General features: G+C 36.8%; 1 protein-coding gene across 5 annotated transcripts in view; it reads right to left on the bottom strand.

Moving 5' to 3' along the window:
* Positions 1-2,981: 2,981 nt before the first annotated feature.
* Positions 2,982-18,217, bottom strand: part of ncam1 (neural cell adhesion molecule 1) — a 151,638-nt gene continuing 136,402 nt past the window's right edge. For 3 of the 5 annotated variants that reach the window (XM_018095957.2, XM_018095959.2, XM_018095958.2), the window contains 4 exons: positions 17,567-17,774; positions 15,571-15,687; positions 12,330-13,073; positions 2,982-8,805 (listed from right to left, as the gene is read on the bottom strand). In XM_018095957.2, coding sequence (XP_017951446.2) covers positions 8,685-8,805; positions 12,330-13,073; positions 15,571-15,687; positions 17,567-17,774 — 1,190 coding nt within the window. In that variant the 3' untranslated portion in view covers positions 2,982-8,684. The remainder of the gene's footprint in view (positions 8,806-12,329; positions 13,074-15,570; positions 15,688-17,566; positions 17,775-18,217) is intronic. The other 2 variants (XM_018095960.2, XM_018095961.2) reach the window with 1 other exon arrangement.

The following is an 18,217-nucleotide window of genomic DNA, read 5'->3' on the forward strand; positions in this document are numbered from 1 at the left end:
TACTAGCAACTGTAGTGTTTATAGGGGTCACTGACACCCCTCCCCCCCAACACAGGGTCTGTGCACTGTGTACTGGATATAATCAAGTATAAAAGTGAGCCCTATTTATTACTGTTTCATTCATGCCAAAACAATAACACATTTATAAAGCAGTGTACAAATTGACACTGAAATACACCAAACATTGTGACTTTAATCTCACCATAACTTGATGGTGCAAAGGGTTAGGTTGCCTTTAAAAAAAAAAATACTCACCTTTTTGTATACCAATTAGCTTTCTGTAATGGGCTGTCCCTGATGGTGATACATGGCAGTTTTTCACATGTAAGAATAGTGTGTAAATACTCATTTTATTTGACACCAACTTTGACACCAATTTTTGGCCTTATATATTATTATTTTGTAAACCTTGAGTAACCTGGCAGCAGCAATCAGAGTCATTAGACCGCAGTTTCATCTTTCAGTTCTTGATGGATTTATAAGATACATCTCACCTCCATCAGTAAAGTAAGGCTGACTGTTTTCATTGCAGAATACAAAAGTTTTGGAAATTTTCACATACATTTCTTTTCTGTCTATGCAGTAGTAATGAATCTACAGGTTTTTAAAGAAATGGCTCCGCCCTATGTATATTTGTATATGGTAAAATATGAGGATATTAAAAGTTACCTTTAAGGTCCATGACCTGTATAAAAGCACTGAGGTGTGGCTTTTTGAACTTATATGGTTATGGAACTGCTTGGTAACTTCCAATATTCTTATATTTTACAAAAAGTAAGACACAAAAACACAGAGCTAGTGACCCAATAATGTCTCAGTCTTGCCGTAGGAATAAATATAGCTTGGCAGCCCCTGCAGAGCATAGCAGGTAGGTTACATATCACTATTAGAGCATCTGATAAATGTTGCAATGGGACACCATTACGTAGATATCAGGTCAACATGCAAGTCAGTGATGCAGATGTACATTCACCACAATACAGTGGTACCATCATGTAATTTAAGAATAAAATACAGTAGATTTCTTAACTGACAGATGAACGGAAATGATTAGGCTTAATATTATGGCCCATTATCTGCGGTTTACTGGAGTTTCTCAATGACCCAGTAGGTTGAGTCAAGTGACTGTAGTAGTCCTTAGGGTTCATTTACATCCATGCAGTTGTGGTTCCCGCAACTTTGCCACAATCATTTGCATGTAAAGTTACTTTTATCATAGGTACTTGTGTCAACATTTGCTCCTTGCAGTTTTGTAAATTTGGGCTCGGTGCCACTCAGTCCTTCCTGCCTTCCATTCTAAATCGAAAGCTGCTGTGTTGCGTCTAATGATGCAGGGGAACCCTGGAGCTACCACCACCTCCTGACACACCGAACACCGCAAAATACTGGACTCCACACAATTGCACCCATTTTACAACAAAATTGTGGCAAGTTTCTTCTAAGAAGTGTTGCATCTACTTAGGCCAAATCATTTATGAATTGATTTGAGGAGGAGCAAGTTCATTTGAAATGACAACACATTAGACATTACTTTGATCGTTAAAGGTACATTGATGACAATGTTACTTTCCTGCTATAGTATTTACTTACACTAGCTGTCAGCCAAGATGTAGATAATATTTATCCACAGATGAGATTTATTCTGCCCTGTGACTAGACATATACCATTTATCATGCTAAGGATCTGGCTACAAGGCTGTTTCTGTTTTCTACTTCCTTTTTTAACAACCTGTACTTAGGGTAGGTAAAACACTACTGACAAGGGTGAGATAAATAAAGACTAGAGTGCCATGGAGGAATACTTATAAATTGACAATAATTATGATGTGTACTGATTTGCCTGAGTGGTTTGGCACACAATCCAGAAAATTCTGATATAGGATTTCACAATGTAGCTGAGTAATGGACACCAGTGTCAAGACCTTTGAAGTGCCAGGGAGGGTATTGTGAATGAATCACTGTGTGTTGCATCCATAGCTCAGATTTACTTCACTGTGGTTTTTAGGCTCACCATATTTAAGGTCTGTAGCACTCATTCAGGCAGATTTCACTGTGTTTATTTATTTCCATGTAAAAATAGTACAGGTATGGGACCTATTATCCAGAATGCTTGGGACCTGGGATTTTCTGGATAAAAGGCCTTTCTGTAATTTGGATCTCCTGCCTCAAGTCTATTAAAACATCATTTAAACATTAAATAAACCCAATACAATTGTTTTGGCTCCAATAAGGATTAATTATATCTTAGTTGGGATCAAGTACAAGGTACTGTTTTATTATTCCAGAGAAAAAGGAAATCATTTTCAAAAATGTGAACTATTTGATTAAAATGCAGTCTATGGGAGATGGCCTTTCGGTAATTCAGAATTTTCTGGATAATTGGTTTCCGGATAAGGGGGTCTGATACCTGTATAGAGATTTTACTATACTATACTATAGCAACACAAACACTGCACAATACCAAAATTGCACCGGGCGCACAGTGTACATTATAGATTAGTCAAATCCCACCCACATGCATGCACCAATGGATCCAGAAGTAAACTGTATTGATACCATTATACATTACATCCTGTTACAATAAAAAGGGAAACTTGTTAAGTACAATAATAATATGTAAGCACCCAGGCCTGCCATTGGTGCTTGTGGCTGCAGGTCCTTGTGCTCCATCAGTGTTCCCCCATAATTATAGTGCTGCCTGCATTAGACTGTATAGGGACAGGTGGGAGGAGGGGTGTAGGTGTCTCCCCCCCAGTCCCCTTACCTGCACATGATTCCGACATGCAAGTTAGGGAGTGCTGGCAGGGTATAGTGGGGCCCTGTACTTATTGCATGCCCTTCGAACAAGGCCGCTTTTGGGCCACAGGCAGGGCCACTGCTCTTCCGGCTTGTGCCTAGAGGCACCTGGTTTACATTGACAGAGCTGAAGTTGCCAGCAAGAAGGCTACACATAGCAACGAAAACAAAAACGTACAGATAGCAACGCTTTTTTTGTAACTTTTATTGAACACAATTATTTTGACAGAATGCAAAGTTCTCAGTTAGTACTCAGTATTTACAGCAGTGAGAATGGGAATAAAGTTGGTAGTCAATTTTTTCACTTGGTAAAAACGTTTTCTTTTAATGAGACAGAAGGCCTAGAACTTGGGGATATAGAGTAGGGGATTGAATGGAGGAACGTGATCTGCTAAAGACAAGATACCAAAGGTTAAAGCCAGGTCTCATTCAGTCATCTTATATATAAAACTGTCAACTAAAATCTCTTTACCCAAGCAATAAGCACACACCATATGTCACATTAAAAACAACACAAAAAGATCAGAAGAATGCTATTTGAAGTTTGCAATGTGACTTGATTTTTTTTTTTTTTTAATAAATATACAGTGCCTAAATCTTAGAACAATACATACTGTATGTACTTATACATATTGTACTGTAGGAACTTATTATCAGATGCAAGGAGGAGTCTTGGTCCCTAATAGTAATGTGTCAGGAATCCCTGTTAAGTGTTAACCACATGTAACATAGAGAGAGTTTCTTGTTTTCTGACATAATAGCCAATGACTAAACAAAAGGAGGCTTAAAGCCTACTGAGAATAACTGTGTTTCCTTCTGTGCTATTCCTTGCAACTCCATGTGATTGTGTTCATCGTTAGTGTTATATGGGGCGCATTACAGTAATAAGATATTGAGATGTTCTAGACCAATGACCTGATAACATTTTAACTGCTTAACAGGCAACACATAGATCCTCCATTTTCATCCCTCTAGTACCGTTCAAGAAAGCATACATGAGATAACATAAAACAATACATGGAACATTATGAATGTACATTTTTCACAGTTTGAATTTACTGAGCAATGTTCATAATTCATTCTTTTCCCAATGAAAATCAAAGGCTGCCGTTAATGATTCATTGTTATAGAGGCAAAAGAGACATAACAGTACAGTTGAGCTATTTCCTCCCTGAAAGGAACTGTAGAATGTCTTCAATGTATTTGGACTGACTCCTGTCTTCTTTCAGCGAAGTAACGTGCAACACACAACGTAACGTTGTTCCATCTAACCTATACAATCCTTCCCCCACCAACTCTATGATATTGATGCCTTTATCTGTGATACTAAGACAAAAACACGTCACACTAATATTCATTAACTGCGCACAACCTCATGGCAAATGGGGCTCATCTCTAACTCTTTCTGATCTAAAAGGTAAAAAGTACTTCCTAATTGCCATTACAATAAGGACGAGGTTGGAATTGAACTAGCATGCCCTAAAAATATCTATGTGTATGTTTTAAAGATATTTGGAAAATATAACTAGAATGTTAAAAAAATACATTTAGGCACTGTTTTTAGAAACTTTCCAACACGTGGAAGTTACATTTAAACTGCAAGCGGGCAATTCAGCAATGGCTGCGATGAAAATGTTGTTCAATATGGATGCAGATTGAAATTTTCAGCTATTTATCCATTTTTTCTTGTCCTCTCGCCAGCAGTTAGTTTAAAGGAGATCAAAGCTACCAAGATCAATTCCAACAAATGGGCGCGTATTTTAATGAAAACCTTGCAAGCAGCCCACTTATTTGAGAATTTATAAGAGTTGTAAGTAATTCTCACTTTGCATTACTGTTAAAGGGATTCTGTCATGGGAAAACGTGTTTTTTGTTTTTTTTTACAAAATTCAATAGTTTATAGGACTCCTCCAGCAGAAGCCTGCATTGGACCTGTTTTTCAAAAGAGTAACCAGATTTCTTTTTTATATTTAATTTTGAAATGTGATATGGGGTAGGACATATTCTTAGTTTCAGAGGTGCCCTCAGACATGTGACTTGTGTTCTGATAAAAACTTTACTGCAGCTGATAAGCAGAAGAGTAAGAAGGTAACAAGATAGCAGCTCCCTGAGACCTGCATTGCTAAAAATGCTCCCATGCTCTACCTAGTGGTAGATATGTGAATAGCACCCAATAGTAAAACACCCAAGTCCAGCCATGACTCTTCCAGTTACATTGAGTAAGAGGTCCAATAGGTTATCTGAAAGCAGTTCTAATGTGTGGCGCTGGCTCCTTCTGAAAGCTCAGACTCAGGCACAATGCACTGAGACGGCTGCCTACACACCAATATTACAACTACAAGAAAAATACATTTATTGGTTCAATAATGAAATTTTAAATGGTAGAATGAATTATTTGCAATGTAAACAGTGTAATTTAGTAATAAAAACTACACCAAAAAATTCATGACAGAATCCCTTTAAGTACATGGGAACCTCACGCAATATGAGAGAAATTTCCTTGGGCATCTTCATGCGACAACTGATAATTACCCAAGAACAAAAAAAAAAGAGTCCAAAAACCTTTCCATGACATTTCAATCTCAAGTGCCAAAGTAAAAAAAGAAGAATTGTTCAAAGTTTGCCAATTTTTTATCCAAGTACATTTTAATTTTACAGATTCTTCCCTTTAGGCAGCACACTCCATGATTCAGAAAGTTTTGTTTTTATTTTGCTAGAGGAAACCAGTGCCATTTTTTGGCAAATCAAAGATCTCATTAATCATTTTTTTGTTTCAGATGCAGGGTGAGGATGGGGGCATTAGAAGAAAAAAAAAAGATGCATAGTGCCTACTGGCAAAAATAATAGTTCAGAATGGACCTGGGATGTTGCATGACTTTTAAATGGTATGCTTTCAGTTATATCTGGTGGAATATGAGTGCTGAGATTGCTCTCTTTTAAAACTGGTGCAATTTTCTATAAATATTTATTTTACAAATGTTTGTGGCAGTTATGCATTTCCTGAAACACAAACCCAACAGATCTTAAGCAAGGAAGCGTGTACTTCCCCAGACTGACCCTCAGCCAACCCAAACACACAATGGTCGCTCAAATTTCCACCCTAACCTGCTTGACCTAAGGGTAAAGCAGTGGGCCCCGATCACACATCACTAATCTTCAAAAGGTGAATTGCATTAAGGGGTATCCAGAGGTACAAATTATTTAGCATGGCACATTATTATTATTAAGCATGGCACAACCCAAAATGTGCTTAATAGCAGACCATTCTCCATCAAAATGAACAATAAATAAAATCATAGACTAGGAATAACCAACAAAATGATTGGGGCATCAGCCTTAAACTAATGACTCCCTGATTAGATACCCAAATCCAGGCTAAATGCAGAGGGTGTTCATCTGTATAAGCTACAATTCTGTAATCTTACAGTATCACAGGATCTTAATCAGGATCAAACAACTGTAACCTCCCACTTTTCCCTCAAAACATCTCACAGCAAATCATGCATGCTACTAATCACATACATTTTTTACATATATATACCAAGTCTAGTAAATATAAGACAAAAAAAGCTACACAAAACAAAAATAAGCAAACAAAATGACAAAAGGAAAAAAATAACCAAAAAAATCATAGAAAAGTAATAACATATACATGTCAATATTACTAAATCAAATAAAAAGCTACAATATACAATTTAATTTGGCAATCTAAAATGTGAAATGCACAGACCCATATGACTATTTTCATATGATTAATATGATTGTGAGTCAGACATGTTTGCCTGGCACATTTACTATGTATATTGGCAGTATGTGTTAAATGGTGTTAGAGCCAAACAAGTGATAGTTTAAAGGGAGGGAGGATTGCCTGTGATTAACTTACTTACAGTATTCACTCAGATGGTAGAAAAGGAATGTATGCCATATATCCTTAACTGTTACCCTTGTATGTTACCTGTCTACCAAATTGGTTTCCAGTAAACTGTTCTGCTGTCTTAGAATGTAAAAGGGTACAGAAGGGTGCTTAGTACTTATGATAACAACTTTAATTTTTTATTGTGGACAATATAAATTGGAGGTAGGAAAACAAAGTGCCATTTATTCTTACATGTAAAGGCATTGAGTACAAACACAATTACTACATCAACCTAATGCTGAGGATCCTTTCTAAAGAGAGTTGGTTAAATGTCGTTCTATTGAATATAAACTGTGATGGCAGTTTCTATAAAACACACAAGGTATCATTTGCAAAGGCTCTAGAGCATTTGGCAAATATGATCTTTTACTCCAAGCAAGTCAAGATATTTCAAGTTACTCTACACCAGTTTAGAAATGAGAAACACTCCAATAAGACAATGAATTTACAGTTTGGCCCATCTTCTCTGACATCCATTTAGCTGCTAAACAGTCCCCAGTCCCGCTAGATGTAGTTTTTTATTTATAATCCCATTCTCGTGTCCGTTTAAATCATTCAATATAGCATTATCGTTGTTTAAGCTCCAAAGGGAATGCTTTTTCTTAGGGTAGTATCTGAGTTTGACTGCAGTGCCTTGATCCTTAGGTACATGGCACACCAATGGTTTTCTCTAATGCCATATTTTCCCCCTGGCTGGGAAACACTGCCTGTGCTGCCTAAATTTAATATAAATGGCAGTGCTGGTGGCAGGCAGATTTCAGCCAGGTATGAAGCTATCCTTTTTCCTTCACAAACATTATAGCACTAGTTTGAAAAAAGTCTAATTATACAGTAATGTTGTATAATAATTCTCTGTTCCCTATATTCTAAGTTTATATGACTGCATAAAGAAACAAAAGAAAAAAAAACATTCTGAGGAGGAGGTCAGGTGTCATGAATCACACTGGAGCATATGGTATGACACACAAATGACTGACAAGGGAGTTACACAAGCTCTGAGATGAATTAATAGTGCAATAGTAAATCATAATATTGTAAAACTGGAATGATTCAGGTACCCATACAAGCACAAGAATCTAGACAACAGAATTAAAAGTGGCTGCTTCTAGTTCTGCACTGAAATCTGCCTCAATATTGTTATTTAAAAGCATCATTAGTCTTTTATCTTCCACACATTTATGTTAAAGGTTTAACATCAACTCTGTGCAATAGGATGCTTAGCGAGTCCCAGTTTCTAAATCTTAGTGCGTACATGCATTTTGTGGGAAGATTTCTTCCTTTCCTAACACATCAGTGCTCCATACCACAGTAAAAATCAAATAATTTGGATCAATTCATTTCAAATCATAAAGTCCATCAATTTATCATTCTTTTACAAACGTAATTCTTCAGTCTCTTTACTAGATATGGAGCCTCTGCTCTTAAACAGGTACATTTACAAGTAGAGAAATGTATTGCAGGCTAGTCATATACCCCATCACCCAAACTTTCAGGACAAATACAACAATTAATAACTTTTTTTTCCTCTTCAGTTTATTTACCTACTAAGTGAATGCACTTGAAGATGATGGTTTAAATACAAACTCTTCTTCTGTGTATTTAGCGTATGGTCTAACACAGGTTCAGTGTAATGTTTTTGACCTGGCTTCTTGATGGTAAATATTTGCTAAAGAATGCAGTGGTGCATAGTTGCCGTTCTGATGGCGCTGCATGGGGCTTTATTGATCTAACTTACCCCTTTCTTTTTAAAAAAATGCATTAGCACAATAGATGAACCCTTTCTACAATCTCACAAAAACAAAATGGTTTTCATAAAAAAATAAAATAATAACAACAAAGGCCAAGATTGAGAGGAATGATGAAGTGTGTGTGCCTCATTCTTTAAATGGCTAGCATGAGGCTCTTCAGACATAATTTTTAGTATCCACTGACCATTCCCCAATAACGCCCACCCCCAAACTCTAAGGACAAATCATGCTTTGCTCTCATTCACATTTGTTTGAGTGGCTTCATTGGGGACTGTTTTGACTTCTGCTGGGGTGCTCTTGACATCTGTTTCCTCTGGCTTAGAATTTTCTTCTACTTGGGTCTTCCTATAAGCAAACAAGAGAAAGAGAAGGTAAGAACAAATATGAGAGTAGATCAATAACACATGGGCTTACTGAATGCTACAGTCTTGTGCAATGATGCACCTACACAGTACAAAGGGGCAGCTTATATAAACACAAAAATACCCATCTGCTACCCCACTGAAAGTGGCACTAAGAATACTGCTCTAAGGCCCTCATTCCACAATACTATAGTGTATGTTCTTCATGTAGAAGGGACCAGAAATACACAATGCACTTCTGTACTATATACTATATATATATGGTTCATATGTTAAACAAAAGATGAAAAGATTCCATCTTTTTTTCCAAGACTCAATTTTATAATTCAGCATATCAGTGCCACATTTAATGTGGGAAATAATTCCAAATTGTTTTCTATTGTGTTTGTCAAGTAAAATAACCTTCACTTACACTATAAAATTTATTTTAATCTTATTATCTTTAGCCTTGGAATTCACAATTGCAGCAAGAAGACAGTCGCCATTTTGTGGACACTGTTATTAAGGCAAGCTTTGTATCTTGCCAAAATCTTGTTTCTGTGCCAGTATGGGGGGGGTCTGATACCCATGTCCATGCACTGGTTACAAAATTAGATGGTGAGGAGGGAGGGGGAATATGAGGAGAGCAGCAACATCTAAGAAGTTCTGAATTCAAAGTGAAAGTAACTGTCTGCGCCACCTCTATGCCTTAGGCATAGAGGCGGGTCAGGCAATATATGATTGACAGCTGGGATTTTTAAATGCTTTTATAATGGGTATGGATGTGTTAATAAAAAATATTAGTTTGGTTTCATGTTTAATTTGAAAAGGACTTTTATTATACAGCTTTTTATGCCTGGGTGACAGGTCCACTTTAATGCTTAATAGTCATATGTTCTAGATATTAAACGTCTGTGACACAGAAATGGGCTGCTAATTCTTGTATGAGTCAGTTAAGCTGAGATACAGATCTGATTACCAACATCAACATCTATTAACACTGTTTATAGTGCAGATTACTGCATGTTAAAGGGTACATAAACCTTCCACAGCAGTATTGCTCCTCTAGGCTATATCTCCCTGTATTCTTCAGCTTGTTATCAAGTTACCATATAATTTGAGCTGTACTTCATCAGCAAAAGAGGCACATTAAAACATTTTGCACATTCTCTAGGACCAGTGTCCCATTTGATACAAATGAATCCTCTAATAAATATTCTGTCTAGCTCATTCACATTGGACTGCCCTAGCTGGCTCCATACAATTATTGCAGAAGGATGCTCTATATTTGCCATTTGACGTGTGATTAATGCAATAACTGAAATCAGAGTAATCTAAATATTTTAGATGATGATGCTCACTGGAGAGGAATGGGGCACAAAAGGGTCAGTTTTACATTCTCTTTAAATACACTTTTGGAGCAGTTCCAGTTTATGATCTGAGGATATCAGGCTTGCCAAAATAATATCATATGCCATATACTGACAAGAATTTGCTGTAAATCCTTCTTTTCTGACTTCTTTCTAAATAACATTTCATATTAGAGACTTCCTGAGTGACATGTAAAAGGGAGCCTGGTGAAGTGAAATACAGATCCAGACAAGTTTTTGCTAAGTACGCTTTTAATAACTTTAACATAAGTGAATGATGTGCCTAGTACAGGTATGGGATCTGTTTTCTTGAAACCCATTATCCAGAAAGTTCTGAATTTTGGGAAGGCTATCTCCCATAAACTCCATTTTAGTTAATTCAATTTTTTAGAAATTATTTTCTTTTTCTCTGTAATAATAAAACAGTACCTTGTACTTGATCCCAACTAAGATATAATTAATCCTTATTGGAGGTTAAACAATCCTCCTGGGTATAATTAATATTTTAATTATTTTTTACTATGGCATGCTTTTTTAATATCGTATAGGGATACAAATTACAGAAAGATCCCCTTCCCGGAAAACTCCAGGTGCCAAGCATTCAATGAATAACTGGTTCCATACCTGTCCTCCATTATAAGCCCTGAACTAACAATTCCTAACATCCTCCTAAGAGCCTTAGGCCACCAGGGATGCTTATTGATTTTAGCTCAGTAGCTACAGGGTAATATAAAAGAGTATTTGGAGGAAAAGATTCTCAGAAGTGTAGTCTTAATATTAACATAATGGGATATTTAACCCTGCCAACGATGTAGGTGCTATATCACGCTATGGGGAATTATCTTTAACCAATAACGCCATGTTTGCAAAGTGCTCTTAAACAGAATGTTTTAGCATCAAGAGGAAAGGGGATCTATCACGAAAACAAAATCTAAAATAAGTTTCATTGCATAGAAATAAGAAAGTATCTCAATTTACGTAAATTTAAAGATTATGTGCCATGTCAAAATAATCAAGATATTCATTAGTATCCCCCCCCCCAAGAAATCTCTTATGCTAAAATATAGGCTTGTGTTGGAGTTGTTTTTTTAATGCACAGTTATCTCTAATACATCACTGGTAGGTGCTTCCTTTGCCTAGATAATGTATTACACATGTGTTTCTAAATAACTGACTCAGAACTAGAGCTCCATAAAGAGATACAGATTGCTGAGAGGGGAATATGGCGGAGCAACCTGAAGGTTTCAGAAATGGTACAAAATGTTTAACTGATTATAATGTTTTAAGGTTTCATATTTACATGGGATCAGACGTATATTATGTTACTGTAAACACACAAAGATAAATAAACTAGAACAACATAAGTAGATGAAATATAATATGCACTGTAGTTCATGTTTTTAATACTGCTTCATACATGCTTTATACTGTCAGGAAATTCACTTAAATTTCTTTTTGATAAAATATTGATTATGAACATCTTTTTAAAATATATGCATGATGTTGCATGTGTCCTAAGCTATTATTAGTAATTCAACACTGACCCAGGGCTTCTCACTCTAGGCAGGGAATAGTGTTTTTCTTGAAGTGAGTAAAAATATGACATTGAAAAAGCATATCTATTTAACCCTGTGCTGCTGGACTGTGTCAGGTCTTGGGAATTGCTGCTTATAATTTAAATATATTAATTTGAATATATAGAATTTGAATATACATTTTGTATATTTTAAGAATTAAAAAAATGAAATGACAAAAGTGCTCATGGCTGCACTTTTCCAAGTTTTGTAGATTAACTTTTTTATAGGACCACAAAGCCTTTAAAATTGCTTTATAGTGGGCATATAACTGTTAATTTTATGCTGCTACAATACGTTTTCAATATGAAAAAGCAACCATGTACACTGAATTATTTCTAGATGTACTGTGCAGCAAATGGACATGCAGCATAACAGGCAGTTACTGGGAATTCCTAAATAATACATGGATAGAAGGACGAACCATAAATTAAATGAATAAGACATTTGTACTAAAAAACTGATTTTGGTTAGTAGACAGACAGTAAGCAAAATAAAAAAAAAAAAACAACCACAAATTAGAAGACACCACCAAGTCATGACAACATAATATACAACCAAGAAAAGATTAAGGGAGGCCATACTCGGTCTTTGCGGAATCAGGCGGTACAGAGGTGTCTGCAGTGGAAGAAACCAGCTCAGAAGCTTTCCCACTAGCCACAGCGGCAGGAGTAGCAGTTCCAAGAGCTGCAAAAACATCTTTTGCAAGGTCAATTTCTGGAGTCTTGAAGGTCCCCCCATCAATTTGAAAGTCCTCACCCTGGAGGGGTTTTGTGTTGCTGAGGGAAGCTGACTCATCCTTGGTGGCCTCTGTTGGACTTTTCACAGTACTGGGCTGTGCTGCTTCCTTTTCTGGGCTTTTGCTACCTGATTGTTCCTGCTTTACCTGCTTTGGCTCAGGAGTAGGTGGGGGGCTAGTGGCATTTGCTGGAACTGTGGCAACAGGTTTGATGATGGCTTTGGGAGGCTCAGCTGCACTAGTAGCAGCACTGGGATTCAGAGCCCCAGCTTGATTAGCTCCAGCTTTAGATGGATTGTTAGTAGGTGTGTCACTTAGATCCACAAGAGGGGCAACTTTTGGGGAAGAAGTTGGTGGAGGTGAAGAGGCAGTAGATGCCTCTGCTTTGGAAGGAGTAGCCTGTATAGATTGGACTGTGTTAGAATCAGTAGTTGGTGGAGGGGCAGTGCTAGAAGTTAAAGTGGTGCTCTCACTGGTGGGGCTATTTTGGGCTGTAGCAAAAGTTTCTGTAATAGTATCAGAGTTAGTTGTGACGGTGGTGACAGAAGGTAGCATGTCCTCAACAGTAGCTGTAGTATCAGCTGGGTGCCTGCGTGAAGCACAGGAGCAGAGAGAGAAAGAACAGACGATGAAGAAACAAGTGACAGAAAGGCAAGGAAGCACAAAGTACACATGCTCCTGACAGGAAAGCACATTGTTATGCATTAAAGGGTACTAGAAAGCCGGTTACTTATTTAGACAGATACACATATGTTAATATTATACTGTAAATGGCAAGCATGAAAGAAAAGCATGTTATTTTTTGTTAGTAAATTAATATATTCTACAGTTATATAACCAGGGAAATAAGCAGCAAATAAAGGAAGATTAGATGAGATCTATCCTTTGTAATGAACTTTGATTCTACAGTATTCACTATTTCCCCTTAACCTGACAGGAAGGGTCAGAGAAAATCGTTTGCTCTCTCTCTATATGCATATAATTTATTTTTTTCTTCATGTCGATATTGTTGATAACACTACTTTAAGAGACTTCCTTTACCTATATACTGTATAGTATAAGCACTATAAACCCTAACTACCAGTTTTAGCTGAGCGATCTCCCAACATCATATCTTTTATCTAATAGAACCCAAACCAAATGGGAGCAGAAACTTCTGTTCCTGCATGGTTAGTGCTCTATTAGGTTAAGGATATTGCAGAAAGTAGTCTGCTTGAACCATGACAGGGGTAAAAGAAAAAACTGGCAAGTATTTTAGTAAGATTTTCCTTTATTCCAAAGACCCTTTTGAACATCAAGAAAATAATTTTAGCTAATTCTCTAAGATATTTATTACCTTATCAAGGAAACCAAAACATATTAAGGGTAGTTTACTGAAGCCAGGGATAAACTGCTCTCTATAGCTAGTACTGTACCAAAAATCCAGTGCTCTGTGCATAAAACAGCATCCAGAAGCGCAACAGCCCTGCTTTTGCTACCTCCCGACTCCCTTTAAATAACACATGTTTGGGGCAGGTGGGGGAAGCCTACGTGCCTCCACAAGGCCATCTTGGATCTAGGTCTGTCTAACACAGACGATCCATGGGGCATAATGCAGGTCTTTGCGCTATGAAAAGAGCCCAGTGGTATGTGGCAAGTTGCTCAATACAGGACATAGCCTGAGAAGTGCAAAAAAAATGGCTGATTGTGACCTTTTTTCACATTCCACCCTGCATTGCAAATTACTCCTATAGTCTACACTTCAGCATCTCTAAACATTACAGCTTTCCAGTTTTAATGTGCTACAATGATTTAACAATGTATAATGGATGTTTTCACTATTAAAATCTAAAACAATACCTTATATTTAATAAAGTTTGCACAGGTTACTTATAGCAACCAATAAGATGTTTGCATTAAAACAGGTGGTTAATAAATGCTACCTGCTGACTGATTACATGAAATCCTGGTCCCCAGCCTCAATTTTTGTCACCATCCCTACTTTAACATCCATGGTGTAAGTGGAATTGGTCAAGGGCATGATCCCCTACTGATACTTTCATTTCCCATACCTCAATGCACATGGTATTAGAAGGGGGTTCCATGTAATAATCCCCAGTGCTATTTGGTAGCTGGAGTACTTTCTAATAACATGTCAGCAACTATTTATTTCATTTACCTAATTCTTCAAGAAAATGCACTATTGACATAACCAATTTTTGAATCGATTTGTACAAAAACTGGATGACTGATTTTTTCACAGTTATATAAATATGCTTCTAATTGTTGTCTCTTGAGAAAAAAACCCCAGATATTAAAAGGATGACTAAGGGGCTGATTTACTAACCCACGAATCCGACCCGAATTGGAAAAGTTCCGACTTGAAAACGAACATTTTGCGACTTTTTCGTATTTGTTGCGATTTTTTCGGCTTCTTTACGAATTTTTCGTTACCAATACGATTTTTGCGTAAAAACGCGAGTTTTTCGTATCCATTACGAAAGTTGCGTAAAAAGTTGCGCTTTTTGCGTAGCGTTAAAACTTACGCGAAAAGTTGCGCCTTTTTCGTAGCGTTAAAACTTAAATGGTGCAAAGTTTCGCGTAAGTTTTAACGCTACGAAAAAAGCGCAACTTTTTGCGCAAGTTTTAACGCTACGAAAAATCGCCAGATTTTACGCAACTTTCGTAATGGCTACGAAAAACTCGCGTTTTTACGCAAAAATCGTATTGGTAACGAAAAATTCGTAAAGAAGCCGAAAAAATCGCAAAATACCGATCATTGCGAAAAAAACGCAATCGGACTCATTTCGACCCGTTCGTGGGTTAGTAAATGTGCCCCTAAGTATAGAATAAAGGAAAACTGGTGAAATAGGATTTTTAATGAAGCAGTTACATAATGTGGGGTTGAAGGGACTATGCATAGAAATGATACACAACTTGCTTGCTTTCAGGATAATGTAGTGTAGATCAACTGTGACTCTTATTTAAGTAAATCTCAGAACACCACTTTGGCTAGAATGAAATCCATCCTTCTTGAAGGATAACATGTTATTAACCATATACATTTTTAAATTGACTTGAGCTAGACCAAGAATAGTCAAACCTACTCAGGTTCTGTTAATGGGGTTGTCTCGTTGGGTTCTATCTGGTTACTTCCATCATGGTTTGGGGTTCTCTCTTCTTCTGTTCGCACCTCTACAATGGGCTCTTTAGACTCGTCTTTTCTGTAAAAACAGCATATGTATTCATTTACAGCAGCCCCAACATATTCTACATATAGAATGTACAGAGTTTTTTTATAAAAATATCACGTAACATATACAAAGACAAATTATTCTCTTCAGTGCCTAAACATATTAATATACATTAATCAATGGTATATCAGTGAAGATATCATAGAGGTATCTATGTGTGGGGCAGGATGCACTGTGCAAAAACACAGGTGCAATGCACCATTTTATTTCCAAATTACACACTAAATATGATAATTGTAGGGAGCTAAAAGGCTGGTATAAAGATCACAAAAGTTGTGATGCAGTAATTGGAAAGGTGTCAAACGTGAAAATAAGGATTCCCCATAGTACCAGTACTGGCTAAAATACCACATATCAGGTGCTCCACTGGTCAAGGACAGCAGGCTTAATCCAGCAGCTTAATTACTGGGCAACATAGATACAGTTTAGGCCCCCACAATCCTTTCGGGATATGGCAATATAATAAAAAAGTATTAAAATTGTACTGCCCCACTGGGCCCCTATGTGTCCTTTGCCTCCAGCATTAGGGTCTACTTTCTCTATAATTATGTCCCTGATGTTTGGTATAATTTTAAATCTTAAACTCAGAGCACACAAATAATAATTCCAAATGTACTTTCATTTTATGACTAAGCTACCCTGCCATTTGAACAGAAACCATGTGGCCATATAAAGCACCCTTTGCACTTTTCCCAGTGTCAGATGGGCTTAGTTATTGAGAACAACTCTAAAAGCCTAAAGCTATTCGTTTCTAGTTCTGAGAACTAAACATAAAGAGACATCTGTTATGGTTTAGAGGGCAATACAATGGTATTCCTTAAGTCCTATCATCACCCTCTACAGTAGTATTAAAACTAATGGCTCGAAACACAAACAAAATTTCCTGCAAAGATAGGATTTTTTCACTTTACTCACTGCCAAATATATTTGGTCCTTAAGCAGCATAAGCTTTAAGTTAAACATATCAAATTTGAATGTAATTAAACCACTGTTGTTAGATTACAAATATGAGTTATTTCACATACTACATTTCATAGTTCTTTGTTGCCTGACAACTTTTCTCAGCCTGCAGGCTGTCACTAGGAGAAAAAAACTTAATTTCTGGGAAATGCAGAGAAATGCATTGTTAGATAGCAATGCACGTTTCAGCTTGAAATATGGTGACTAGTTAGCTTTATGACACTCAACTACTGAAAACAGTAATGTTTTTTCTCTTCAATGGAAATTGCTGATTGTATAGGACAGTCACGTTCACGAAGAAATGAGTATTTGGCTTGGCAGTTGAGCTTAATCACTTTTGGATAATTTAATATGGATCTGGTATATCCAAATCCTACAGGTTATTGTTTCATTGACAAAATGGTCAGGACTGACTAAGTATACACCAATCCAGAATGTTCATTTCTTAACCACCTATAAATAAACGTTGGGCATTAGTGATAAGCGACAAAAAAAAAGCGCGTCAAAATAGGAGCGGTCGATGGGCAACATGGGCACAGTCGCTGCAAAATTGGGCCCGGTTGCAACAAAAATGGACGTGGGCGACAAAAAAAAATTACACAACAAATGCGTTTCGCAAATTTTTCTCAGTTTCGCAAATTTTCTTGCCGTTTCACAAATTTTATGGTGAAGCGAAATGAACAGATTTGCTACTCACTATTGGCCATTCCCAAAACATTATTTAAGAGGTTTAATAAAAAGTAAGCTTCAGACATTCTTGTCCAAGGGTCTCTTTATTTTCCCATGCAATATGAAGAATCACCCTACCTTGTCATACCATACAATATAATTCATATCATATTGAATAAATGTATCTTGCAAAAGTTTTGTCGAAAAAACAATCACTTACGAAAAAGCTGCCTTCCCCTCCTCAATGTCTTTGCCTTTGGCGCCAGGTCCAGCTTTCCCACAGAAGTTAACAGCAATGCACATAAGCAGGCCACACTTGTTCAAGAAAAAGCAGGTCACATCCACAACCACCAGAAGAAGAACAAAGATGACAATAAGAATGCCGACAATAGCTCCTGTTCCCAAACCAGCACTGGCACTTGTGGTGGCTTTAAAAGGAAAATGGAAAATATGGTTAGTTCTAAGCAAAAGCGAAAAAAAAACAAAAAAAAAAAAAAACCAAAACAATTAAATTATTTCAAAGAGTTATTTGGGATCAATTATTAATAGGGCCATATACTGACGGTCATATTTTTTTCTGCCATTCATTTTTCTGCTCATTTTTTGTGTGTAAAAAAAACCAAATTTTTCACCATTCATGTGTTAAAACCACAAAAAACGCAAATGTAAAAGTATGGAGTCTAAAAGCTCTCAAGGTCACATGGGTCAATGGGTGCAGTCCTAGGCAAATAGTACCAATCTTTTTAGAGGTTTTTGGAGTTTTTTTCATTTGTCCAAGAACATTCATCTAACTGTATTTTCACTCTCTAAAAATTTTGTGAAGTTAATTTTTAGTTTTAAACACAGACAAATTCCACCACCCCATTCCCTT

Source organism: Xenopus tropicalis, chromosome 7 (assembly GCF_000004195.4).
Source record: "Xenopus tropicalis strain Nigerian chromosome 7, UCB_Xtro_10.0, whole genome shotgun sequence".
In the NCBI taxonomy this organism is placed as follows: domain Eukaryota; kingdom Metazoa; phylum Chordata; class Amphibia; order Anura; family Pipidae; genus Xenopus; species Xenopus tropicalis.